This window comes from Candida jiufengensis, assembly GCF_024610255.1.
Source record: "Candida jiufengensis strain CBS 10846 chromosome Unknown scaffold1, whole genome shotgun sequence".
Lineage (NCBI taxonomy): Eukaryota > Fungi > Ascomycota > Pichiomycetes > Serinales > Debaryomycetaceae > Lodderomyces > Lodderomyces jiufengensis.
In genome coordinates, this window is record NW_026261562.1 from 528,263 (window position 1) to 554,668 (window position 26,406).

Here is a 26,406-nt window from a genome sequence, read left to right on the forward strand (position 1 = left end):
AGCAAGAAGGTGGGGAAGGAGTAGTATTTTAAGTTTAAGAATATTTAAATATTCGAAGAATTGATTATGAGCGAGGAAACATAATTATCTTACGATGAACCCCAAAATTCCAAAAGATTGCCTTCACTAATCTCGTTCGAAAAGTTATTTTATGATCAAGTAATGGGTGATTAATTTCGAAATTAACTATGTACTAATTTTTATTATTAATTCTTAATAATTCTCAAGCAGAGATTTTAAGTCTCGAGAATAAATTTTTCAATTTTTAAAATTTGCCTAGAAAGTTTTTCCGGCCGTTTAACAATAAAAAAAATTTTTACCAGAACTTTGTGAAAAAAAAATTATACTACATCTATCTAAATTTTTAAAATAATACAGTATTATTAGCAATTCCGAATTTTACCATAGCAACACTAATTAGATCCTCAGATATTCAAATGAACATCTGGAGATTTAGTATAAAAGGAATTTTTTCTATTTTTACTTAGGCAACTCAAATTTAATTTTTCCTTTTTGAAATTTTCTTGAAATTTCTTGAGTTTTTCCGTGGGGGATTTTTTTTATTAAATTTTAATTTGCTAACTAATTTTTCTAATTAATTTCTGTTATTTTACTAATTATTACTAAATCAGTTACAAAAGATACGCCTTTGACCTAATTGAATACAAGCTTCGAATTACGTAACTTATGATTTTTTTTGTATTGAAAAATCTGGAGTAGTGTGGGGAAGACAGTTGGCAAGATAATTCTTCTCAAATTTTGTGTATAGTATAAAATTTCGGTGAATTCCTTTAACGATGAATTTCGTAAAATTAAGATTTTTGGTAAATCATCCCTCGACTTCCATCTCTGGCTTGTTATTTGATTTTCTTATTATCAGAAATTTGGGGAACTAATTTTATTTTGACTTCAAACGTTTTGTTAAATACCAAAGGATAAAATTTTAACCAAAGAATTGAACGAGCTCTGTTAGAAGTAACTTAGCCAATAATACTAATTAATTAATTTCAAGCTGAAATATAATTCTTACTAAAATTTTTTAGAGTATGCTTAACCATAACTATTGAAAAGTAATGCAACAAATTACGCGTATATGGTTTTTGACATATTAAGACGGCAGAATTTACTAGACTAAAAAAGCTTGTATGATACAAAATTTCGTATATATATAAGAAAAAGAAATGATATCAAATAATTTAATAAGCCCAGTTTGAATGGGTCCTAATCTAATTAAATCTATATTTACGATATCTTTATTGAATCTGATTGTTTGCTCATGATTATAATTTTCTAGTTTTTGTTATAAATTATGGGGTAAATTTTTTCTTGGACTTCAATTTTTTAATTTTTAACCTGAGATACATACATTTATATTTTTTCATAAATTAATGTAAATTTGGGGGACTCATAACTATTGAAATTATTGAAATGTCGGGGTTCGCATTACTAAAACTACATTATAATTAGTTTAGACTAGATAAAATTAGAATTGGGCTCTTCCAAGTGATTTCTGAAACTTTTATTAAAAGAATATTCAAAACCGAAAAAAATATGATCCTTCATCTAGTTCAAAAATCTGATTATTGATCTTACCAGCTTTTAATTTATAGCTAGACAATTTATTTACAAATTTCATTCATAATTTGATCTAAAACTTGAAACAACAAATGTTTATTTAATTGATCAATTTGAATCATATTAAATAATATGTTTGAAGCAAAAATTGTATTTTCAGTACCAAATAATTTTGAATAAGTTTCATTCATATATCTATTAAATAATAATTTTGCTTCATTTGCAGTTTTTAATTTTTGTAAATTTGATCTTAATTCAGGTGGATCTTTAAATTTTCCATTGGGGAATAATAAATTTGTAAGTAGAGTTAAAATTTCATCAATTTTTGAAGAATCTGTTTGTGATGATATAAAATCATAAACTCTTTTTTCAATTGCTGTACCGAAAACTTGCTGTAATATAACAACTAATGCTCTACCTTTCAACCAATGCAAATTGAAAACAGTAATTAATAAGTCACAAATAGGTTTGACAAATGATTGTTTTGTTGGTTGTAAATTTGATAATGATACAGTTGATGAACTATTTGAATTTTTATTCTCATCAAATTGTCGTAGTTCTTTTTCCATTATTCTTTTATTTTCTAATAGTTCTTCGTTAGTTTGATGTTGAGTAGTTGATTTATTGGAAAGCCCATACCAATTTTTACTGAAAAAAGTTGAGATTCTTTTTGGTTGGTGATCTTCGAATTTGTATTTGAATTTTCTCAAATGAAAGTTTTCTGATGACAAAAATGATCTAAATGCTTTATCTGAACAAACTTCTGGTATTTTAACTAAATTTCTCAAGTAGACTTCCAAAAGATATTTTCTATTATCAATAATATTCTTTTGTTGAAATTTCAAAACCAGGATTGATTTTTTGGGAAAGTTCAAATTTAAAACCTGTGGATATCTTCTTTTCAAATATCCATTTAATCTATGAAATTGGCTATATCTTCTTGCAACTACCCAACCGGCTTTTATAATATCTGGATTTTCACTTGAAAATTTTTGAACTTCAATAATATATAATATGAATTCTTTACCATTTTCACTACCATTAACTAATGATTCAATAGCCACTCTTGATTTTCCAAATAAACTATTATCATTTTCTTGTATAATATATTGCTGTAATTGTAATTCCTTCAACTGTAAGTCTTTTTGAACTCCAATTTTAGATTTCTGCAACACTTTAAATTTTGAGGAGTTATTTGTTATTTCTGCTTTATTCAATAAAGGTTCCAAATAGGTTAATTGTTGTTTCAATCTTTCAATTTCTTGTTCAACTCTTGGAATTTCTTCAGCCAAATTAAGATTACCAGGAGCTGCAAATTCAACACTTTCGGATCCTTTTTCTACAAATGATTCGTCTGTATCTGATGTATCTTCTTCTTCTTCTTCGCCATCTTCTTCGTCGGATGCCTCTGACATATCATCTTCGAATAGTTTGGAGTATCTATCGCTATTAATTTTTTCATTCAAACCTATCTCCGTCTGATGGTTTGAATTACTATTCATTATATTGGTGAATGTATTTTCAATAGACGCTAATACGTCATCTTTTGAATCCTTTTTTGTTTGATTATATCTTGATGCAATAAATTCGGGATAGTATGATTTTAAATTATCAAATACCTGAGATTGTATTTTGTATAGCACTATTTTACTGGTTTTATCAACTTTTAGATCTTTCAAGTCTTCTGGATCAATTTGTATTAGGTTTGTATCAAAAAAAGTGCTTTTTATCTTATCCACATCACCTGCCGTATTTGAGTTTACTGAAGCATCATCTAACGGCGATTTTATTTCTTCGATCATTTGCCAAAAATTAAGTAGATGTATTTTGTTACTGGATTTTAAAAAGTCACTAAACTCTTTTAGTTTGATAGGTGATTTTAGTATAGCCTCAAGTAATTCTGCTCCGTCTCTATAAACCACGGTATCATTTGGTTTGGTATCATCATCCAAAAGCTCATCCAACTTTTCCATCGCAGATTGATCTAGTCCACTTGACAATGAGTGTTGCTCTAGAACAGCTCTCAATTCTTTTACTTGATCTCTTCGTCTTAAACTGTCGCCAATTACTTTGACAATCATTAGATTATAAAAATCACCTTCTGACAATAAATTGAATACGTTGTCCAAAGCTGTACATGCTAATATTTCAGTCAAAAAGATCTTACTTATTTCATTTGATTGTTCCTTTTCTGATAACAATATTGATAGTAGTTTCCCAACTAGCTTTCTCAAGTATATTTTTTCATTATAATTTTTTTCCAGGTTGTCACTATCAATCATACTTACTCCTGCGTGCAAAATTCCATCACTGAAGCTAGCCAATAATTCCGCATCATCTTTAACTAAATTGTTTTGGTTGATAGAAAATTTCTTAACTTTAGAAAATTCAATAAATTGATTATTAAAAATCGGTAATAACTTTGTAACAATTAATTTTGCCAAGTCAATTTTCTTCAATCTTGATACAGTCTTGTTTGTAATTTGTATTAATTCATTCTTGATGTCATTCGTAAATAAATCTGATGTGGTGATTTGGCGGTACCAGGAATTTATAAATTCGTCAATTATGAGATCAAAAAGGTTGATCAATTTTTCAGAATTTGTTGGTGCAATTGTATCAATATTTGGTTCATGCTTTTCTTGCTCAAAATGCTTCAATTCTACTTCCCATATTTTTCGTTGACTAAATTTGAATCTGGAGTATTTTTGTTTCTTATTGATATTATTTGTGGTTGTAAATCTGATCAGAATATATATGTATCCAATTATGGTAAAAACTACCCCACCAATCAATGTCAAGAATGATGTTGTTCTATATTTGATCCATAATGTCAATAGTATTAAACATGTAATTTGAACCCAATGGTTTTGCATATGATCATTAAAGTTGTAAAGGGTAAAAGTAAATTAATGTTGTAGCCTAAAGATACTAATACTCTTTTAAATTGTGTGTTATTAATTCCATATTTGTATCACTACGGCTACCAACTGCCCATCAAAATATTTTTATCAACTGGTTTACTTGTTATGAAAGAGTAATTAAACTACAGTGAACTCTCGAAATGCTAAAATGTCTATTAAATTATCCTCTATTTATGCTGATCTTTTCTTTTTCTTTAGTTTTTTGTCTTTATCTGATTCTCTGCTCTCTCTTTTACGTTTTCGTAGTATTTTTTGATCTTCTTTCAACTTATTCCTCTCCTCTTTGGAATCTTTGCTTTTTCTCATATCTTTGCGACTATCATCTGAAGCCAAATCTTCTTTTGCTTTGTAAACTGTATCTTTCATTTTACTTTTAACTTTTTCATCCTTTTTCTTGTCTTTCTTTTTTTTATTTACATTACATTTCTTGTCTTTCACTTCCTTGCTTGTCTTTTCTGCCCTCTTCTTTTCCTTCTTATGTTTACTCGCTGAATCTTTGGTGACTTTATCCTTACTTTTGTTCTTCTTCTGTCTCTTTCCATTGGTTGACTTTAAAATGTGTGTTAATTTATCTATCTCTTCGGCTGCTTTTTCAGTCAAATTATCCACATGAGCTTCCTTAACGTGCTCGGTTTTTCCCACAGTACCTTGTAATCCTTCTCCCTTGACAAACATCCTATATAATGGAGATAAATCTTTTTTCAAGTTTTTCAAAGCTGATTCATTATCCAGTTTGAACGATACTTCTCCATTTTTCGTGTCATTTTCAACTTGCAAGTTTTTTAATTGCCCATCAAATAGTTTCTCCCACCACATATCTGCATTATTTGTATCATGTCCTAAACCCTTTGTATCTTTTTTATGTTTGACCAATATTGGTTTTTTTAATCCACCTTTTTGTAATGCTTCTCCTTCATTCCAACCATATGATTGAAGATACACTTTCGCATTCATATTGTAACCATTTGTAACTTTAAATTATGATTAGTGAGCTAGTTTTTTATTATCTTTGATAATAATATTAATAAGTTGTAATGAGAAGAGTTTTGATATATTATATGTTCCACCATTTTGTGTAACAAAAATATTTATTTATTAATATTTTATAAACGTATGACATTTTTATGGATTCTATACAATATTGAATTTTACAACCAATTTACAAATATTCAACAACTTTCATGAATGATTATTAATGACTGATGAATTGAAATTGATAGTAGATCAGTTTGAATCATCAATTAATAAAAATCCTTATGCTTGTGAAAATTATGATAAAGTTTTAAATGAGTTACTGGTTTTACAAGATAGATCATTAATTATTAATAAAGTTTATACTGAAAAAATTAAGTATTTTAAACTTCGTCAACTGGAATTGAATAATTGGTTATTTGAAATTAGATCAATAATTGATGAAGAAGAAAGATCAAGGTTAGAATTTAAATTTTATGAATTGATAATTGATGATTATTCAACTGTTTCAATATGGACAAGTACGTTAAGACTAGCCGGAGAATTGTATCAAAATAATAACATGTCTCAAAGTGAGTACAGATCCTTGATTTTTAAAGCTTTATATACTTGTGGTCATGATTTTCAAAACGGATATAGCATATGGGAATTGGGTTTAGACGTGTTTTATCAAAATTTTATAAAAACAAATGAGCCAAGTGATTTGGATTTATTAGTGAAATTGCACTTAAAAAGATTAAGTTTTCCTTTAGCTCAACTAGACGAGTGTTTTCAAGAATTTTCATCTTTAATAAGTAATCACAAAAGTCAAAATTATGATGAATTAATCCAAATGGGTAATAAAGTTTACACATCAACTAAAAAAAAAATACCACAATATGAACGATACGAAGTTCAATTGATCGAAAATCCAAATGACCCAGAAATCTGGATAGAATATATGGAAAATGTATATAAATATCTGTCTGGTGGGAATCTTCCTCCAGTTCAAGCCATTTTTGCAAGAGCAACACAAAATGAATTATCTTTTTCAAATAATTGGCAACAAATTTGGATTTCCCTTTTGTATATAATTTATTCATCAGAAAAAGCTACAGATGAAACAATAAACACATTTTTACACAATTATATCAGGGCTTTTCCAAATTCATGTAATGCCTATGCCGAAAGTATTAAAAATTGTGTAGCATTGGGCACAGAAGGTAATCAACATTATCTAACATTAGAGGATAGAATGAATTTAATAGAACTAAAATCGACATCAGAATATAGCGATTGGAAGTTAGTGGCGTTGGCAACAATACAGTTTAAATATCAAGGAGAACAAGCATATGATGGATTTGATCTGATTGATCATTTATTAAAGTCCATGGTTGAATATGCATTAAAAAATGAGGATCCACTTCATTCAGTTGAAAAATTGGCAATATCAATATATTTGAAATTAAATGAACCTAAAAGAGCAGTTGATGTAATAATGCTGTTATTTACAACTTTTTGTACCGAATCAGATGTATGGATTTATGGACTACAACTAATGATGAAACTTGATTTAAATCTTCAAACTGTAAGATCCTTATTTATGAAAGCATTAACATTTGATTTAGATTTTCCAGAAAAAATAACTGATCAATGGCTATTATTCGAACAGGTTGATGGTGATTTAGATTCTTACAGACAAGCAGTAGTTTATTGTAACAATCTGGTTAAAAAAATTATGCAATCAAGACAAGTGAAAGCTGTGTTACCAGTTGAAAGAAAAAGGAATCATGATGTTGCAGAAGAATCTCAAAGATCAAGAGAAGAATTTTCTGTCCAAGTTAATAATTTATCACAAGGTGTTACTAAGGAGGATGTTAAAACGTTTTTCAGTGATTGTGGTGATATCAGGGATATTAATTTGGTCGAATTTAATGGTGAAAAAAAAGCAGTCATCGAATTTTCAAATGAGCTTGAAGTATTTTCAGCAATTACAAGGAGCCATAAAATTTTGGGGGCTAATGAAATTTTGGTCACTAGAGTTCAAAAAACTTTATTATTTGTAAATAATTATCCAAGTTCCTTTAGTCAGTTGCAAGTTAAAGAAATGTTTGAAAGTGTTGGACCACTTGTAAGTATAAGATTCCCATCCCAACTTAGAAATAGAACAAGACGGTTTTGCTATATTCAATTTGTCAATCATGAAAATGCTCAAAAGGCTATTGCATTGTATGATGGTTTGAAATACAAGGATGGAAATTTTAATAGAGAATCAACGTGGGTGGTCAAATATTCAGAACCACAAGAGAATAAAGACAGAAATTCTCCAATGTCAGAACGTAAGATAAGAGTCACCAATATCTCATTTTCAATAACTGAAGACGAGTTGAAAAATGAGTTTTCCGAGTTTGGGGAGATTGATCTGATTTCTTTACCAAAAGCAGTTTTTGATACAAAAAACAGGAGAATGAAACAAAATGGTGGAATTGCTATAATCGCATTCAAAAACGTTGAAAGTGTTGATGATGCGTTGTCAAAGGATGGATTTAATATAAAAGATAGAGCAATTAAAGTATCAAAACTACAAATCCAAAATAATCTTACCCCAGAAGATTTTGATCAATTAAAAAGTGTTGGTCTTACCGATATAAATTCATCACTAAATCAATATCAAATTAAGAATCATTTAGAGAAAAATTATGGTAGAGTTAATAAAATACTACTACTACCTCATTTATATTCTGCTTTGATTGAATTTGATGATATTAAAGATTGTGGTAAAATTGGTCTCAATGGTGGATCTCTTGAAATAGATAATTACTTGATTCAAATTACAAGTAAACAGGAAATTACAAATTTGATAATTTCCAATACTAACACAAGATCTACTGGTAATGCTTCTAGAGCTAATGCAAAAAAATCACCAATGGTTCCTACCTCGATCAAAAGAAGAAAAATATAAATAAATTTGTATCACTAAAATAATATTTCTTACATTGAATTTTGTACCATTAATTTTTTTTTCTCTGTCCTTTTACTAAAAATAAATTTTTCACTCTGATTAGATTCAAGTGAGTCAATATCGAAAATTCAACCAAGTATGAGTGTAACATTTGAAAAAACATTCAGAAGAGATGCATTAATTGAAATAGAGAAAAAATACCAAAAACAATGGGCTGATGAAAAATTATTTGAAATAGATGCTCCAACTTTTGAAGAAGTACCAATTGAAAATGTTGAAGAAGTTAGAGAAAAATATCCAAAATTCTTTAGTACAATGGCATATCCATATATGAATGGGGTTTTACATGCTGGTCATGCATTTACATTATCAAAAGTTGAATTTGCAACTGGGTTTGAAAGAATGAATGGTAAAAGAGCATTATTTCCATTAGGTTTTCATTGCACTGGTATGCCAATAAAAGCAGCAGCCGATAAAATAAAAAGAGAAGTTGAATTATTTGGAGAAGATTTTGCAGGCGCACCAGCTGAAGATGAAGAAGAACCAACTGCCAAAAAGGAAGAAGTTAAAAAGGAAGATTTAACTAAATTTAGTTCTAAAAAATCAAAAGCAGCTGCTAAAACTGGAAGAGCTAAATTTCAATTTGAAATTATGTTACAATTAGGGATACCAAGAGAAGAAGTTGCAAAATTTGCCAACTCTGATCATTGGTTAAAATTTTTTCCACCATTATGTCAAAAAGATGTTACAGCATTTGGAGCAAGAGTTGATTGGAGACGTTCAATGATTACAACTGATGCTAATCCATATTATGATGCATTTGTAAGATGGCAAATGAATAGATTAAGAGATTGCGGTAAAATTAAATTTGGGGAAAGATATACAATTTATTCAGAAAAAGATGGACAAGCTTGTTTAGATCATGACAGACAATCAGGTGAAGGTGTGACACCTCAAGAATATGTAGGTATTAAAATTAAAGTTGATGAATTTGCACCAGAAGCTTCGAAAATTTTAAAAGAAAATAATTTTGATTTAACTAAAAATAAGGTTTATCTCGTGGCTGCTACTTTAAGACCTGAAACCATGTATGGTCAAACTTGTTGTTTTGTAAGTCCAAAAATTGATTATGGATTATTTGATGCTGGTAATGGAGAATATTTCATAACAACTGAACGTGCATTCAAGAATATGTCATTTCAAAATTTATCTCCAAAAAGAGGTTATTATAAACCAGTTCTTCATTTAAATGGTAAATCTTTAATTGGTTCTAAAATAGATGCTCCATTAGCTGAATTAAAAGATTTAAGAGTCTTACCTATGGAAACAGTTAAAGCCACCAAGGGAACTGGAGTTGTTACTTGTGTTCCATCAGATTCTCCAGATGATTATATAACAACAAAAGATCTTTCAAATAAACCAGAATATTACAAAATCGAAAAAGATTGGGTTAAAACTGAAATAATTCCAATTGTTCATACTGATAAATACGGTGATAAATGTGCCGAATTTTTGGTTAATGATTTAAAAATCCAATCACCAAAAGATGCTGTACAATTAGCAGAAGCAAAAGAATCAGCGTACAAAGAAGGTTATTATAACGGTACAATGATTATAGGTAAATATAAAGGTGAAAAAGTTGAAGATGCCAAACCAAAAGTAAAAGAAGATTTAATTGCTTCAGGTGATGCATTTGTATATAGTGAACCTGAAAATCAAGTTATTTCAAGATCTGGTGATGATTGTTGTGTATCATTAGAAGATCAATGGTATATTGACTATGGTGAGGAAGTTTGGTTAGGTCAAGCTCTTGAGTGTTTAAAAGATATGGAAACATTTGCAAAGGAAACAAGACATGGATTTGAAGGTGTTTTTGCATGGATGAAAAATTGGGCTGTTACAAGAAAATTCGGTTTAGGTACAAAATTACCTTGGGATGATCAATTTTTAGTTGAATCATTATCCGATTCTACAATTTATATGGCTTATTATACAATTGACCGTTTCTTACATTCGGATTATTATGGTCAAAAACCTGGAAAATTCAATATTAAACCAGAACAATTGACTGATGAAGTATTTGACTACATTTTCACCCGTCGTGATGATGTTGAAACTGATATACCATTAGTAGAATTAAAAGAAATGAGAAGAGAATTTGAATATTTTTACCCATTAGATGTAAGAGTTTCAGGTAAAGATTTAATTCCAAATCATTTAACTTTTTTCATTTATTCACATGTTGCAATTTTTCCAAAAAAATTTTGGCCAAAGGGTGTTAGAGCAAATGGTCATTTATTATTAAACAACGCAAAAATGTCAAAATCAACTGGTAATTTTATGACTTTAGAACAAATTGTTGAAAAATTCGGTGCTGATGCTTCAAGAATTGCAATGGCAGATGCTGGAGATTCAATTGAAGATGCAAATTTTGATGAAGCAAATGCTAATGCAGCAATTTTAAGATTAACCACCTTGAAAGATTGGTGTGAAGATGAATTAAAAAATTCATCAGATTTAAGAACTGGTGATTATGATTCATTTTTTGATGAAGCTTTTGAAAACGAAATGAATGATTTAATTGAAAAATGTTACAATCAATATTCCTTAAGTAATTATAAACAAGCATTAAAATATGGTTTATTTGATTTTCAAATTGCAAGAGATTTTTATAGAGAATCAGTCAATTCATCCATCAAAATGCATAAAGATCTTGTTTTAAAATATATTGAATATCAAGCTTTAATGTTAGCTCCAATTGCTCCACATTTTGCTGAATACTTATATAAAGAAGTTCTAAATAAAAAGGGAAGTGTTCAAACTACTCAATTCCCAAAGCCATCAAAACCAGTATCAAAACCTGTATTGGATGCTTTAGAATATGTTAGATATGTATCGAGATCAATCCGTGAAGTTGAAGGTTCAGGATTAAAGAAAAGAAAAGGTAAATCCGATCTTGAAACTGGTGATTCCGTTAAATTAACCTTGTTGGTTTCAAATACATTCCCAGAATGGCAAGATAATTATATTGAATTTGTTAGAGAGCTTTTTGATAAACAACAATTATCTGACAATTCCTTGATTAAACAAAAAGTTGGTAAAGATATGAAGAGAGCAATGCCTTTTATAAATCAATTAAAACAAAGATTAAATACAGAAGATCCAAATTTAGTATTTAATAGAAAAATTACATTTAATGAAATTGAAATTTTACAAAAAGTATTATCAATTATTAAAAATTCAACTTTTTCAGTAAAAGTTAATGATATGGAAATTATATCATTTGATAATGGTAGTGATAAAGGTAAAAATATTTTAACAGGAGAAGATGTTGAAATTAGTATAAAATCAAAAATTAAAGAAAATGCAGTACCTGGAGAACCTGGTATTATATTAACAAAAATTTAGAGAAGAAATTGAAGTTGTAAATAAAGGTAAATAAATTATGTATAGAAATATATTATATTAAATCTAATTGGATAGAACTAATAATGGTAAATATGTATTGATATAATTTATTACTTCTATAAGTAAAGTAGTTGTTAATAACTACATCTAATATATCATAACACAAAATACGCTTAATATTCTAATTGGTAACATATAAAAAAAATAAAAAAAATTATTTTCAATACAATAATAGAATAGAATTTAAATATTAAGAATAAAATACAATTAATACAACAACAATAAATATAACTATTATCATTAAAATATATCATAACAAATTAATATAAAATTCAAAAAAAAAAGTCAAATCTTCCCATTAAAAATATATTTTATAATCACTTTCAAAACAAAAACATTTTCTCTTTTTTATTGCTTCATTAAAGAATAAAAACAATCATACTCCAATAAATATTTTCAAATTACGGAATTTAAATATCTTCATAAAAAAGACTCCTCAAACTATATAAGATGGAAGATATAGAAGGAGGAAGTACCTTCAATTACCCACTAAAAGATGAAAAGCCAAAATTTGATTATAAACTTATAAATCAGAATGGTAAATTATCTGAAGTTCCATTATGTAAAGAATATCAAAAATTATCATTAGAAGAACAACAAGTACAATTCCAGCAACAAAAATTACAATCACCAGTACAACAACATCAACTACAACTACAACCACAGCCACAACTTTCAAATAACAAATCAATTTCAAATCGACAAAATAAGCAACAACAACAACCACAAATTAATCTTGAACATATTCAACCAAAAAAGAAAAACCACAGAAAAAGAAATGCTGGAGAAGATGATTATGGAGATAATGAAGGCTCATATGATGATATGACTTCTTCAGATACTGATTCAAATACTCAAGGTTCAGGAAATTCTCAAAACAATATATATAGAACCAATGGATTATTACATCCACCAACTAAGAAACGATTAACTTCCAATCATGATCATGTTAGTATTGAACTAGGTAGTCAAGATTCAAATAATGCAACATATGGCTCTTCTCAATCATCGAATAGACATAATTCATCACATCGTCCAAAAACTCCAATAATTATCAATTCACCAAACACAGCTCCACTTTCAGATATTGATGAAGATTCTACTCAACAACTACCTTTACCTTCCCCCAGTGCATCACCAGTTCAATCTGATCATGAAAATGATGACATTATAGTTGAAAGTCCAAGAACTATATCAAGAAGATTAAATTTGGAATTAATAGAAAGTCATATGTCAAATGTACCAGGAACTCAATCAGAATTGGTAAGTGTAATGAGTAATTTATCAAATTTTTTAACTGAACAAAATCAAAATCATTTAATTTTTAAATTGTTACAAAAGACAAATAGATCTTCATTAAGTTCATTTAGTGGATTGATAAATAATTCTTTGAAAAGGGATTTAATTGGCAATTTACCCTTGGAAATATCAATAAAAGTTTTATCATATCTTGATGCAAGTACTTTACTTTCAATATCAAAAGTTTGTAAAAAATGGTTTAATCTTGTGAATAATCCAGAATTATGGGTTAATTTGTTGAAGAAAGATAAATTGATTACTGATGAAAATATTATTAAATCAGAATTATTACAATCAAAACAATTGGTTGAAGAATGGTGTAGTTTACCTGGTGAAATTAACACTGCTCAATTACTATATAAGAAAAGGACAATTATTGCAAATAGATGGTTGAATCCAAAATATAAACCAAAAAGAATTAGTGTAACTGGTCATGGTAATAAAGTAGTTACTTGTTTACAACATGATGAAGAAAAAATTGTTACTGGAGTTGATGATAAATGTATCTTGATATATAGTACTCAAACTGGTCAGTTGATGAAAGTTCTAGAAGGTCATGATGGAGGAGTATGGGCATTGAAATATAGTGGAAACACTTTAGTGACTGGATCAACGGATAGAACAGTTAGAGTTTGGAATATGTCAACAGGTAAATGTACCCACATTTTCAGAGGTCATACATCAACAATTAGATGTCTTGATATTATCCACCCAACAGTAATTGGTAAAGATGTTGATGGAACAGACATTGTTTTTCCGGAATTTCCTTTATTGGTCACAGGTTCAAGAGATCATAATATACATGTATGGAGACTACCAATTTTAAATGATACTCAAGCTAATGATGAAACTACTTTTGATGGTGGTGAAACTGATAATCCATACTTGATTGCAATTTTATCAGGTCATACCCAATCGGTACGTTCAATTTCAGGTTATGGAAACATCATAATATCTGGTTCATACGACTCAACTGTTAGAGTTTGGGACTTATTAGATAATGGAAATTGTAAACACGTACTTCATGGACATCAAGATAGAGTTTATTCAACAGCAATGGATTTTAATAAAAAATTATGTTTTTCAGGATCCATGGATTCAACTATTAATATATGGAACTTTGAAACTGGAGAATTATTAAAAGTTCTTGAGGGTCATTCTTCATTAGTTGGTTTATTAGCCTTGGTTGATGATGTATTGGTATCTGCTGCCGCTGATGCATCATTAAGAATATGGGATCCAACAACTGGAGAATTAAGAAGTAAATTAAGAGGTCATGCTGCTGCAATAACTTGTTTTGAACATGATGGATTAAAAGTTGTAAGTGGAAGTGAAAAAATGTTGAAATTATGGGAAGTTAAAAGAGGTGTGTTTGCAAGAGATTTATTAGATGATGTAACTGGTGGTATATGGCAAGTTAGAATTGATTATAAAAGATGTGTTGCTGCTGTTCAAAGATTTAATAATAATGAAGAAGGTGAAACATTTATTGAAATTTTGGATTTTAGTCAACCATTGAATAAGAAGTTTAAAAGAAGAAGTTGATTACGATTTATGAAAATTAAATAAAAAGTACATTAAATAATTTGTTGTCTCTTAAAAAGCTCTAAAATTTTGGTTGTAGGACGAGAATCTACTTGAAAAAAAAAATATTTATATATGAAAGTTGGTAATTTGAACAACCAGTTTTTTACATCCACCTATAAAATATGTCTCGAAGACCCGTGTTAGAAGAAGTCAATGATGACGATATAGATAATCTTGATATGGATATTGCTGAGTTTGATCCAAACCTAAAAACTCCAATAGCTCCAAAAAGACCAGAGCCATCAATTGTAAGATCACAAGATCAAGACCTTCCACTATTTCCACAAATGCCAATGCAACCACCACAACCAACTAAACAACAAGTTCATCAACAAAATAATATAATAGATCCAAAATCATTTTCAAAAGATGAAGAAGAAGAATTTAAAAAATTCCAAATTATATACCCCTGTTATTTTGATATAAATAGATCTCATAAACAAGGTAGAAAAGTTAATATAGATAGAGCAGTTGAAAATCCATTAGCTAAAACAATATGTGAAGCTTGTCAATTATTAAGACTTCCGGTTTTATTAGAATTGGATAAAACTCATCCACAAGATTTCGGTAACCCAGGTAGAGTAAGAGTATTGTTGAAAAACCATAAGGATGATAATAAACCAGTAAATCCAAACTATACAACCAAAAGAGCATTATATAACAAAATATCCGATTATTTAGCTGATAATCAAACAGATTTGGATAAAGTTGGTGCAAAAAGTGGTATAAAATTACCAAGTGATTTACAACAAAATTTTAAGCCTGAAGAAATTCCAAAAGTTAAAGGATTTAAAATGAATACTATAGTACCTATACATTCTCCATTAACTATGAAACATCCAATGACTAAAGGTATTTATGATCCAGAACCTGAAAATGAAACATCACAGCCGGCAATAAAACCAAATGTACCGAAACAACCAAAGAAAAAAATCATGAGATTAAGAGGTTAATTTGTTGTATATTCAAGCACCATATTTACTTCTATATTCTTCAATAGATTTTAAATCATTATCATTAATTTTACCTTTTAAAATAGTAATAACTTCACTTAGACTTACAATTGATAATACAGGTATTCCATATCTTTCACTAACTGCTTTTGTAGCAGACTTTGTAGTATCTGTGATAGTAGTTTCTTGTCTATCCAATGCAATAATACATCCAACACATTCACCTTTTTCTTCTTTTATAATCTCAAAAGCTTCATTGATGGCAGTACCTGCAGTTATGACATCATCAATTATTAAAATCTTTTTCCCACTCAATGAACATCCAACAATTGATCCACCTTCTCCATGATCTTTCTTCTCTTTTCTATTAAAACTATATCCAATATTTCCATAATTCTTAGGATCTAATTCATATAATTTTGCAACAGTAATAGCAGCCAATGGAATTCCTTTATAAGCAGGTCCGAACAATATGTCAAATTTAATGCCACTTTCTATTATGGCCTCCGCGTATGCTGTGGCTAAATTTGATAATAATTCCCCATTATTAAATAACCCTAAATTGAAAAAATATGGGGATTGACGTTTGGATTTGAGAGTGAAATTTCCAAATTTTAATGCTTGTGAATCTAATGCTAATTGTAAAAAATCAGATTGATATGACGACATTGTTTAAGTTTTACAAAGAGAAAGAGAAAAAGAACAAGATAACAGAATTAATACTGGTTTTAATAAGCTGATGTTTGATTTATAAGTGAAACGAGATGTTGGAAAAAAAAATAGATAGCAATTGGTAGTGCTAGTTCTAGCCGTTTGTTTCAGATAAATAGAGCAGAATTTACACTTGAAAAACTAATACAAGCGAATGATATTATTGAAATCTATAACTTATTTACATCTACCAGGCAAATTTTGCAATAATTCCATTTGGATATTTTCTAACAAGATATTTTCTACCTTCATCCCAGCCAAATACAACTAATCCAAAACCAACAGCAATAAAATAATATTCAACAGGAATTTGACTTGTACCCATAGCATTTTGAATTGCTGGTATATAATTGATGATGAAATTAACAAACAAGACAAATGGGATGACAAATATCACTTTTTTGTTTTTCATTATTGAATGTTGGAATAAACTTAAATGTCTTGTTCTTAATGAAATTAAATTAAACACTTGCATAATAACCAAATTAATAAAGTAAATGGATGATGACATAGCTAAATATTTATCAATATTTGGTAAATCTTCATACGAACCAAAAGATAAAGCAAAATCGCCGAATTTGTAACCTCTTCTTGTCAAATTTAAAAATGCAACCATGAAAGAAGTAAAAGTATAGAAAGTACCCAAACAAATATAAGAATGGAACATTAACTTCCAGTCAACTAATCTTTCATTTGTTAAAATTCTTGGTTTTTTAGTCAACAAATTACTTTCTGCTTCTTCAAAAGCTATAACAATTGACCCACAACAATCAGTTAAACAACAAATAATAATCATTAAAAATGAACTTAACATTTGAGGAAATCCAAAAAATACATTCATTATAATTGGCCAACATTCAGCATAAGAACCAGCTGGTAATAAATAAGCTATTGTTTTTTTCAAATTTTCAAATACTAATCTACCAAATTTTAAAGCTTCCACAATCGACAAGAATAATTTATCACCATCTGAATTGATCAAAATTAAATCAGCTGCTTTTTTTGCAATATCTGAAGCATCAATCAATGAAATACCAATATCTGCTTGTTTCAAAGCTGGTGAATCGTTAATACCATCACCAGTCATACCAACACATTGTTTATATTTTTGGAATTGTTTAATGATCAAAAGCTTCTGTTCTGGAGTAGTTCTTGTAAATACCACTTCATCATACTTAACTAATTGTTCCCATTGAGATTCAGTTAATTGAATAAGTTCTTTACCAGTAATACTAACTGCTAAATTGTTAAGACCTAAAGTATCCAATTTATCAATTTTTTCAGTAGTTACAATACCACATTGTTTAGCTATTGAGACTCCAGTCAATTCGTAATCCCCAGTAATCATAACAATTTTGATACCCGCTTTTCTTAAAGTATCAATAACTTTATCAATGTTTCTTCTTGGTGGGTCTTCAATTGCTACTAACCCCATAAAAATTAAACCTGATTCAATTTCTTCCTTCATAAAATTAGCACTTAAATTTCTATCGAATAAATTTATAGATTCCTTAGCTATCAATTTAGACGACAACAAGATAACTCTTTTACCATTTGATGACCATTGTTTTTGTAATTCTTTGAAATATTCAATTTTTGAACTAGTTAAAGGAACAATACCATTTTCAGTCATGATAAATTTGCAATTATCAATCAAAACATCAGGTGCAGATTTTACTAACAACAAAAAACTTTCCAGATTTTCAAATCCAACTTCATTTAATGATTTGGAGGATTTTGGTTCAACTAGCGACAACATATATTTATCTTTTGAATTAAATGGAATTTCCATTTTTTTAATCCATTTATCTCTAACATCATCGGTTTTGGTATTTGCTTCAACATATTGTAAAATGGCTCTGTCAGTAGCATTTCCACCAATAGCAGCATTATTCATTATATGACTTTCATTACATAATGTACCAATGGTATAAGAATGTGTTTTAACAACTTCAAAGTCATCTTCATCTCCGAGACAAACTTCAACAACTTTCATATTATTCTGAGTTAATGTACCAGTTTTATCAAAACACAAAACTGAACATGAAGCTAAAGTACCACACATATGTAAACTTTTAACCAAAATTTGTTGTTGTTTCATCTTGTAAGCAGTTAACAACAATACAAATGCTATTGAAACTGGTAAAGATTCAGGAATAGTAGCAACTGCAAAACTAACAAGATCAATAATTAAACTGGAAACATTTATCCAATCTGGATAATCTTTATGTAACCAAGCACACCATATGATAATCGTAAGAATGATTAAAAATAATATAACTCCTGATATGAAAGCAACAAAATAAAAAATTTCTTTTTGTAAAACAGTCAAACCTTTTCTTGGTTGTGAAGTTAATTTAGCAATGGAACCAAAGATTGTATCATCACCAGTTGAAACAACAATACCTCTACCAGTACCATTTAAACAAAAAGAACCTTGCATACCAATACAACTACTTTCCAAATAATTTGAATTTGGTTCATCACTGTAACTAGTAGCAACAACAGGTTTAGATTCTCCAGTCAATATAGCTCTATCAAATGACAAATCTGGCGAATTACTTATGATTCTAACATCAGCAGAAATTTTAACACCAGGACTAAATTTGACAATATCACCAGGTACTAAATTAGAACTATCAACAGTTAAAGTTTTACCATCTCTTATTATGGTGGTTTCACTAGCTACTAAATCATGAATAGAGTTCATAACTCTTGAACTTGAATAATCTTGAATAAAATTGAAACCAGCTTGAATTAAAAACACAACAATTAAAATAATACCCAAAACTAAATTTGCAACTGCAGGATTTGGATTACCTAAAGGTTTCCAACTAATAATACATAATATACCACCAGCTAATAATAAAGCACCAAATCCACCAAAGAAATACATAAACAATTTTTTCAAATAGCCATTTGGAGGTTTTGATTGTTTATTTTCACCATAAATTTTCAAATTTTCATTATATTGATAGTCACTTAATCCACACATTAAATCAGTTGAGAATTTAGTAGCAATATCACCAATTGAATCCAGATTAAAAGTATATGAACTAAATTTTGAATTAACAGTAACTTCTTTTTGTTCATTTTCAATATCAACTTTATGAGATATTGTTTTGAAAATTGTTGGCAAAACATTTGATGGTTCTGGTTTTTCCTTTATAGCAAAAATTTTATTTAAACTGTTGGATCTTGAATGAACTGAAAATCTTCTTTTTTTCGTTCTACCTCTATTCAACTCTTGATTTTCTAATTCACTTTCATCGAATTTTATACCTTCTTCTTGATCTTTTTCCTCCCATTTGAAGATAGTGCTGTCTGAGTAGCTTAATTCCATCTTTGGCTTTCTTTGTTACTTTTTTCAAAAAATCACCCAGAAATTTCAAGATTTTTCACCAGATTTTATACTCAACCAACTCAACTAACAAATTTTCATTTCATCAGCACAGCTTCCAACAATTTCTCCTTTCATTTCATCATTTACATTGTTTCACATGTTCACCATTTACATCATTATATTGAAGTTAAGATCTTGAGGTATTTTATCAATTTTTGAAAAATTGTAAATCTTGTCTCGTTTTGGAAACTTTGTTGATATTTTAAATCCCTCAAAACTTGAGCCATCTATAATAAGCAATTTGAAACAAAGAAAAGCAAGTTTTTTTTGAAGAATTAACGAGTCTAATTGTTAAATTAATTATCAATCTATTAGTAACATTGATACTCCTATGTGCATATTGATTTTAAATTTGTTTGATTCATTATTAAACCAATTATTATTGTAATTTATGAATAATATTGTTTGTTTCGTATTAATTTTATTTTTTGTGCGAATAAAAAAAGCCACCTAAAAATTAAAAGATTGTTTGACGCTTTCTTACTTTGATCCTAATACAAACAAATAGATCTATAGCACAATTAAAATATTTCAAACTTGTGTGAGTTGATGTAAGCGCAAATTTACACTTGAAAGAAAAATTCAATTCCAATATTTTTGAGAATTATAATACTCTCGAAAATATATTTAAGATAATTAATTAATAAATTTTGCATAAAAAATATTAAAATTAAGAATAGAAACAAAGACCAAACTAAAAATGAAGGAAATTTTTGATTTTTAATTTAGATCTCGATAAAATTGTTTTGGAAGTAATTTATTGGAAAAAAATTTGACATTGAGTAGAATAATTTGGTGTTTCAAATTGTTTCATTATTGTTTTTGAAAAAAAAATTTTATTATTGTTTATTCAATTGATACTAAAATTTGCCGTGCCTCTCCACTTTCAAATTTATAATTTACGAGCTATAGTTTCTATACTAAAATTTTGTATCATGTTTGTTCAACAAAATCCCTCAATTGATTAACTGAACATGTGGTACTCTCGTATACACTAAGTATGTGTAAGTTGATTTGACTATGAGTTTATGTAAAGTTCAATTTTTAATTAATAGATAGAGATGTAAATTATTATTGAAAATTTTTGGTATACAGCTTTTGTTATTTGATAAATGATAATTTTTTAAATTCACATATGTTTCAGACATTCACAATAAAATTTACACTTAACAGACACTTAGCTCACACTTATTTTTTTAGACCAGTACACTTGATACACACTTTGCATATAACTTACTCTTACTTTTCACGTAATCTATACACGATCAACACACAAATTAAATCCATCTTGCACGCAAAATATCCCCAAATTTCACATAAGTAACACACAAGTTTTGGTACGAAAAAAATACAAAAAATTATAGGAATTTTATAGTATATTTAAATAATTGATATCGAATTACACATATATCAATTCTTCAAATTAAAGGAAGCGAAGTTCTTGTATAATCACTAAAGTATCCGCATATCGACGATCGAGGCCGGAAAGTGATGAACTTTCCGACGAAGAATTTAAAAAAATGGTACTTAAAATAATGCATACAAGCACATAATGATAAGAATTCATTATGAAAACAGAACAACAAAAGAACAAACACAAAATATATTAAAAATGGGTTTTGGTTATAAAGAGCTATGAACAAAGAAGTGAATTTATATATAACTTTTCTCCCTCTCAAATTTAGTTTATTTCTTTATATTTAGCAAGCTAGATGGACACTTAATAAACATATAAAGTATTGAAAAAAAAAAAAAAAACATTAAATGTGTTTAATCCACACTGAAAAATAAAATTACTATTGTAGTTGAGATGTGTTATTTTGACTCAGAATAATTACACGTATTAATAAATTAATTTGAAGTTTTATTTAATAAAATTTTATGTATGATCTCAGTATAAAATTTTTCACTAAAAACCTTTTACATCAGGATATAGTTTTTCGATACCTGAACAGGAATTCGTTAATCACAAAACTTATTGTAAATAATAATTGTTGTACGTTTTACTTTTAAAATCAAAATACTTTTGTTACAGGTTTATTATTTGTTTTAATTTTTATCGTTTAAAATTTTTCAAAATTGTTGGAATTTGAAAGAGCTTATGAAAAATTAAAAATTACGGCATCAATTGTTTATTTATATTTCTTGTTTTTCAATTTTTTAATTTAAATTTATCGTGACCTCTATGGAATTAGCTTGAGGTAAATCATGATGAGTATTAAAAAAATGATCAATCAGCATTAATCTTAGTAATTGGTTTCACTTTGTTTTTACCCAAATAAATTTCAGATTTCACAATTCGAAACACATATTGTATACAACATTCTTTTATATGCAGTTTTTTGTACAATAAAAAAATTACACAAATTATATTTTCATCTGATTCCTTACTAAAAATAAAAATTAAAGAGGACCTAGAAATTACTAAACCTTTGTAAACAGAATCACGTGAATTTACTACACGTTTATTCACAGGAAATTTTTCAAATTTGACAGAGTTAATTTTTCAACATTTCTTTTCTAATTTTTTTCCAATTCTTTTTCTTTTCACAATTGATCTTTAATTAATTAGTTAAAACAACATCAAGTCAAAATGGTACAATCATCTGTTTTAGGTTTTCCAAGAATTGGAGGACAAAGAGAATTAAAAAAAGCTACTGAAAGTTATTGGGGAGGAAAATCATCTGTTGAAGATTTATTAAAAGTTGGTAAAGAATTAAGGGCTAAAAATTGGAAAACTCAAAAAGAAGCTGGTGTTGATATCATTGCTTCAAATGATTTCTCATACTATGATCAAGTCTTAGATTTATCATTATTATTCAATGCTATTCCAGAAAGATACACCAAATATGATTTAGCACCAATTGATGTTTTATTTGCCATGGGTCGTGGTCTTCAAAGAAAAGCTACTGACTCTACACCTGCTGTTGATGTCACTGCTTTAGAAATGGTTAAATGGTTTGATAGTAATTACCATTACGTTAGAGGTACTTTTTCACATTCAACTGATTTCAAATTAAACACCACTGGTGGTATCAAACCGGTTGACGAATTCAACGAAGCAAAAGCTTTAGGTATAAACACTAGACCTGTCATTTTAGGTCCAGTTTCTTACTTATTCTTAGGTAAAGCCGATAAAGATTCCTTAGATTTAGACCCAATTTCTTTATTACCAAAACTTTTACCAGTTTATAAAGAATTATTAGCTAAATTAAAAGAAGCTGGTGCTGAACAAGTTCAAATTGATGAACCTATTTTAGTTTTAGATTTACCAGAATCAGTTCAATCTAAATTTAAAGAAGCTTATGATGCTTTAGTTTCATCAGATGCTCCAGAAATTATTTTAGCTACTTATTTTGGTACTGTAGCCCCAAATTTAAAAGCTATTGAAAACTTACCAGTTGCTGGTTTCCATTTTGATTTAGTTAGAAACCCAGAACAATTAGAACAAGTTGCTTCAATTCTTAACGGTAATCAAACTTTATCAGCCGGTGTAGTTGATGGTAGAAATATTTGGAAAACTGATTTCACCAAAGCTTCTGAAGTTGTTAACAAAGCTATTGAATTAGTTGGTAAAGATAAAGTTGTTGTCGCTACCTCATCATCATTATTACATACTCCAGTTGATTTAGAAACTGAAACTAAATTACCAGCAGAAATCAAAGATTGGTTTTCATTTGCTACCCAAAAATTAGGTGAAGTTGTAACTATTGCTAAAGAAGTATCAGGTGAAGATGTTTCAAAAGAATTAGAAGCTAATGCTGCTTCAATTAAAGCAAGAAAAGAATCATCAATTACAACCAATCCAAAAGTTCAAGAAAGATTAACCACAATTAATGAAAAATTAGCTACTAGAAAAGCCGCATTCCCAGAAAGAAATGCAGAACAACAAAAAAAATATAATTTACCTTTATTCCCAACTACAACTATTGGTTCATTCCCACAAACAAAAGAAATTAGAATCAATAGAAATAAATTTGCTAAAGGTCAAATAACTGCTGAAGAATATGAACAATTTATTAATCAAGAAATTGAAAATGTTGTTAGATTTCAAGAAAAAATTGGTTTAGATGTTTTAGTCCATGGTGAACCAGAAAGAAATGATATGGTTCAATATTTTGGTGAACAATTAGATGGATTTGCTTTTACAACCAACGGTTGGGTCCAATCATATGGATCTCGTTGTGTAAGACCTCCTGTAATTGTTGGTGATGTCTCTAGACCTAAAGCTATGACTGTTAAAGAATCAGTTTACGCACAATCATTAACTAAATCACCAATGAAAGGTATGTTAACTGGTCCAGTTACTATTTTAAGATGGTCATTCCCAAGAGATGATGTTTCAGGTAAAGTTCAAGCATTACAATTAGGTTTAGCTTTAAGAGATGAAGTTAATGATTTAGAAAATGCTGGTATTACTGTTATTCAAGTTGATGAACCAGCTATCAGAGAAGGTTTACCATTAAGAGCTGGTAAAGAAAGATCAGACTACTTGAATTGGGCTGCTCAATCATTCAGAGTTGCTACTTCAGGTGTTGAAAATTCTACTCAAATCCATTCACATTTCTGTTACTCAGATTTAGATCCAAATCATATTAAAGCTTTAGATGCTGATGTTGTTTCAATTGAATTTTCTAAAAAAGATGATCCAAACTATATTCAAGAATTTTCAGAATATCCAAATCATATTGGTTTAGGTTTATTTGATATTCATTCACCAAGAATTCCTTCAAAACAAGAATTTGTTTCAAGAATTGAAGAAATTTTAAAAGTTTATCCAGCTGAAAAATTCTGGGTTAACCCAGATTGTGGTTTAAAAACTAGAGGATGGCCAGAAGTTGAAGAATCATTAACTAATATGGTTGATGCTGCTAAAGATTTCCGTGCTAAATACTAAAGAAGTCAAAAACCACACCCCTTTGCATTAATTCATTTCTGTCAATTTGAATGTTGATGCTTAAGTGTCATTTGATATTACATTTTATTCAACATTAATGTAATTTTATTAATAATTATTAATTTTTAACGAAGTTTTATGAAGAGAAAACAAAAAAATTTATTTTCAGTTTTTTATATTAATTTAATCATTTATTGTACATAATGATGATTAATCTTTTTTTATATTTTATTATTTTATAGGTTCAACATCGGTTTATTATATAGTTTTTTTTTTTAAATGTATTTGATTATATATTAATTCTGTTATTTTGTAGAAATGTTTGCAACAATTTTGGTAAATGTTTCGAAATGTGAATTGGTAGCAAATTGCCATCAAAATTTATGTAGACATGTTTTTTTAAAACTTACATATAAAATAACACACCATTCAGTAAATAAGTATTCAATTCAAAGATTTGTCAATTTCTTACAATACAATTGACTCAAAACTTATTGCCACTCACTTGTTTCAATAATGTCCGATGATTCACAAATAGCTGAGTTTGTTTCAATTACAAACGCCTCCAAATCATTAGCTGAACAATATATTCAAAGAAATAATGGAGATTTAGTTGAAGCAATTGAAGATTTTTATGCAAATAATGAACATTCAAATCAACAACCAGAACAGCATCAACCGCCAATCACAACCACAACGACCAAAAAATCAAAACCTAAAAATCCATCAAGTGGGATCAGAACTTTTAAAGATTTAAATGAAGATGATGATGAAGAAGATGATAAAACAAATACTAATTTTTTCACTGGTGGTGAGAAATCAGGTTTACAAGTAGAAGATCCAAATAAAGATCGTGATAGAAGTATAATTGATCAAATTTTTCAAAGAGCAAGAGATCAAATGAATACACCAGATGATAGACCAAGTGCATCAAATCCAGGACAACCCCAACAAGAAACTTTTCAATTTTCAGGTACTGGTTTCAAATTAGGTGATGGAAATGAACCAAGTGAACAAGTTGAAGATCCTCATGCAAATATGAGAAATTTATTAAATAAATTAAAACCAAAAAAAGTTAATAGAGAAATTACATTTTGGAAACAAGGTTTTACAGTTGGTGATTCAGAATTATATAGTTATAATGATCCAAAAAATCAAAGAATATTGAATGAAATAGAACAAGGAAGAGTGCCTATAAATATTTTACAAGTTGATCCTCAAGATGATGTTGATGTAACTGTATCTAAAAGAACAGATGAAGATTATTCACCACCTAAAAGAAAAATTGGTGGATATCATGGTTCTGGGCATAGATTGGGATCACCAGTACCTGGAGAACCAATAAATAAAGCCGAGTCAACACCAATAACCCCTTCCACCACACAACCATCAAAACCTACACCTGATCAAGGTGAAGGTGATACATTAGTTCAAATAAGATTTGCAAATGGTACTAGAACATCTCATAAATTTAATTCAACTGATCCAATTACAACTGTATATGATTTTGTAAGAAATCATGCATCAAATAGTAATTCTGGTAGAAATTTTACTTTGAGTCATGCATTCCCAGTAAAACCAATTGAAGAAAAAGAAGATACAACTGTTGCTGATGCTAAATTAAAAAATGCTGTTATAGTACAAAGATGGGTATAGTTTATACTTTGTACATATGT

The 26,406-nt window shown here is 28.5% G+C and overlaps 10 protein-coding genes across 10 annotated transcripts; 6 read left to right on the forward strand and 4 right to left on the reverse strand. All coding sequences in view use genetic code 12, as the record gives it.

The window, feature by feature from the left end:
• Positions 1-1,619: 1,619 nt before the first annotated feature.
• On the reverse strand, positions 1,620-4,451 carry KGF54_004014 (uncharacterized protein; the record flags this gene model as incomplete). The annotated part of the gene is made up of 1 exon (XM_051764667.1): positions 1,620-4,451. The coding sequence occupies one exon, from the start codon at positions 4,449-4,451 to the stop codon at positions 1,620-1,622; it is 2,832 nt and encodes a 943-aa protein (XP_051618056.1).
• A 219-nt stretch (positions 4,452-4,670) lies between these two features.
• KGF54_004015 (uncharacterized protein) lies at positions 4,671-5,453 on the reverse strand (the record flags this gene model as incomplete). The annotated part of the gene is made up of 1 exon (XM_051764668.1): positions 4,671-5,453. One exon carries the CDS (start codon positions 5,451-5,453, stop codon positions 4,671-4,673), a length of 783 nt encoding a protein of 260 aa, XP_051618057.1.
• A 241-nt stretch (positions 5,454-5,694) lies between these two features.
• Positions 5,695-8,412, forward strand: KGF54_004016 (U6 snRNP complex subunit; the record flags this gene model as incomplete). Its single annotated transcript, XM_051764669.1, has 1 exon — positions 5,695-8,412. The coding sequence occupies one exon, from the start codon at positions 5,695-5,697 to the stop codon at positions 8,410-8,412; it is 2,718 nt and encodes a 905-aa protein (XP_051618058.1).
• Positions 8,413-8,550: 138 nt separating this feature from the next.
• CDC60 (leucine--tRNA ligase) lies at positions 8,551-11,820 on the forward strand (the record flags this gene model as incomplete). The annotated part of the gene is made up of 1 exon (XM_051764670.1): positions 8,551-11,820. One exon carries the CDS (start codon positions 8,551-8,553, stop codon positions 11,818-11,820), a length of 3,270 nt encoding a protein of 1,089 aa, XP_051618059.1.
• Positions 11,821-12,330: 510 nt separating this feature from the next.
• CDC4 (SCF ubiquitin ligase complex subunit) lies at positions 12,331-14,724 on the forward strand (the record flags this gene model as incomplete). The annotated part of the gene is made up of 1 exon (XM_051764671.1): positions 12,331-14,724. The coding sequence occupies one exon, from the start codon at positions 12,331-12,333 to the stop codon at positions 14,722-14,724; it is 2,394 nt and encodes a 797-aa protein (XP_051618060.1).
• A 164-nt stretch (positions 14,725-14,888) lies between these two features.
• Positions 14,889-15,719, forward strand: SEC65 (RNA-binding signal recognition particle subunit; the record flags this gene model as incomplete). Its single annotated transcript, XM_051764672.1, has 1 exon — positions 14,889-15,719. One exon carries the CDS (start codon positions 14,889-14,891, stop codon positions 15,717-15,719), a length of 831 nt encoding a protein of 276 aa, XP_051618061.1.
• A 12-nt stretch (positions 15,720-15,731) lies between these two features.
• Positions 15,732-16,388, reverse strand: URA5 (orotate phosphoribosyltransferase; the record flags this gene model as incomplete). Its single annotated transcript, XM_051764674.1, has 1 exon — positions 15,732-16,388. One exon carries the CDS (start codon positions 16,386-16,388, stop codon positions 15,732-15,734), a length of 657 nt encoding a protein of 218 aa, XP_051618062.1.
• A 229-nt stretch (positions 16,389-16,617) lies between these two features.
• KGF54_004021 (cation-translocating P-type ATPase) lies at positions 16,618-19,773 on the reverse strand (the record flags this gene model as incomplete). The annotated part of the gene is made up of 1 exon (XM_051764675.1): positions 16,618-19,773. The coding sequence occupies one exon, from the start codon at positions 19,771-19,773 to the stop codon at positions 16,618-16,620; it is 3,156 nt and encodes a 1,051-aa protein (XP_051618063.1).
• A 2,653-nt stretch (positions 19,774-22,426) lies between these two features.
• Positions 22,427-24,730, forward strand: MET6 (5-methyltetrahydropteroyltriglutamate-homocysteine S-methyltransferase; the record flags this gene model as incomplete). Its single annotated transcript, XM_051764676.1, has 1 exon — positions 22,427-24,730. The coding sequence occupies one exon, from the start codon at positions 22,427-22,429 to the stop codon at positions 24,728-24,730; it is 2,304 nt and encodes a 767-aa protein (XP_051618064.1).
• A 516-nt stretch (positions 24,731-25,246) lies between these two features.
• On the forward strand, positions 25,247-26,386 carry SHP1 (protein phosphatase regulator; the record flags this gene model as incomplete). The annotated part of the gene is made up of 1 exon (XM_051764677.1): positions 25,247-26,386. The coding sequence occupies one exon, from the start codon at positions 25,247-25,249 to the stop codon at positions 26,384-26,386; it is 1,140 nt and encodes a 379-aa protein (XP_051618065.1).
• Between the last annotated feature and the right edge of the window lie 20 nt (positions 26,387-26,406).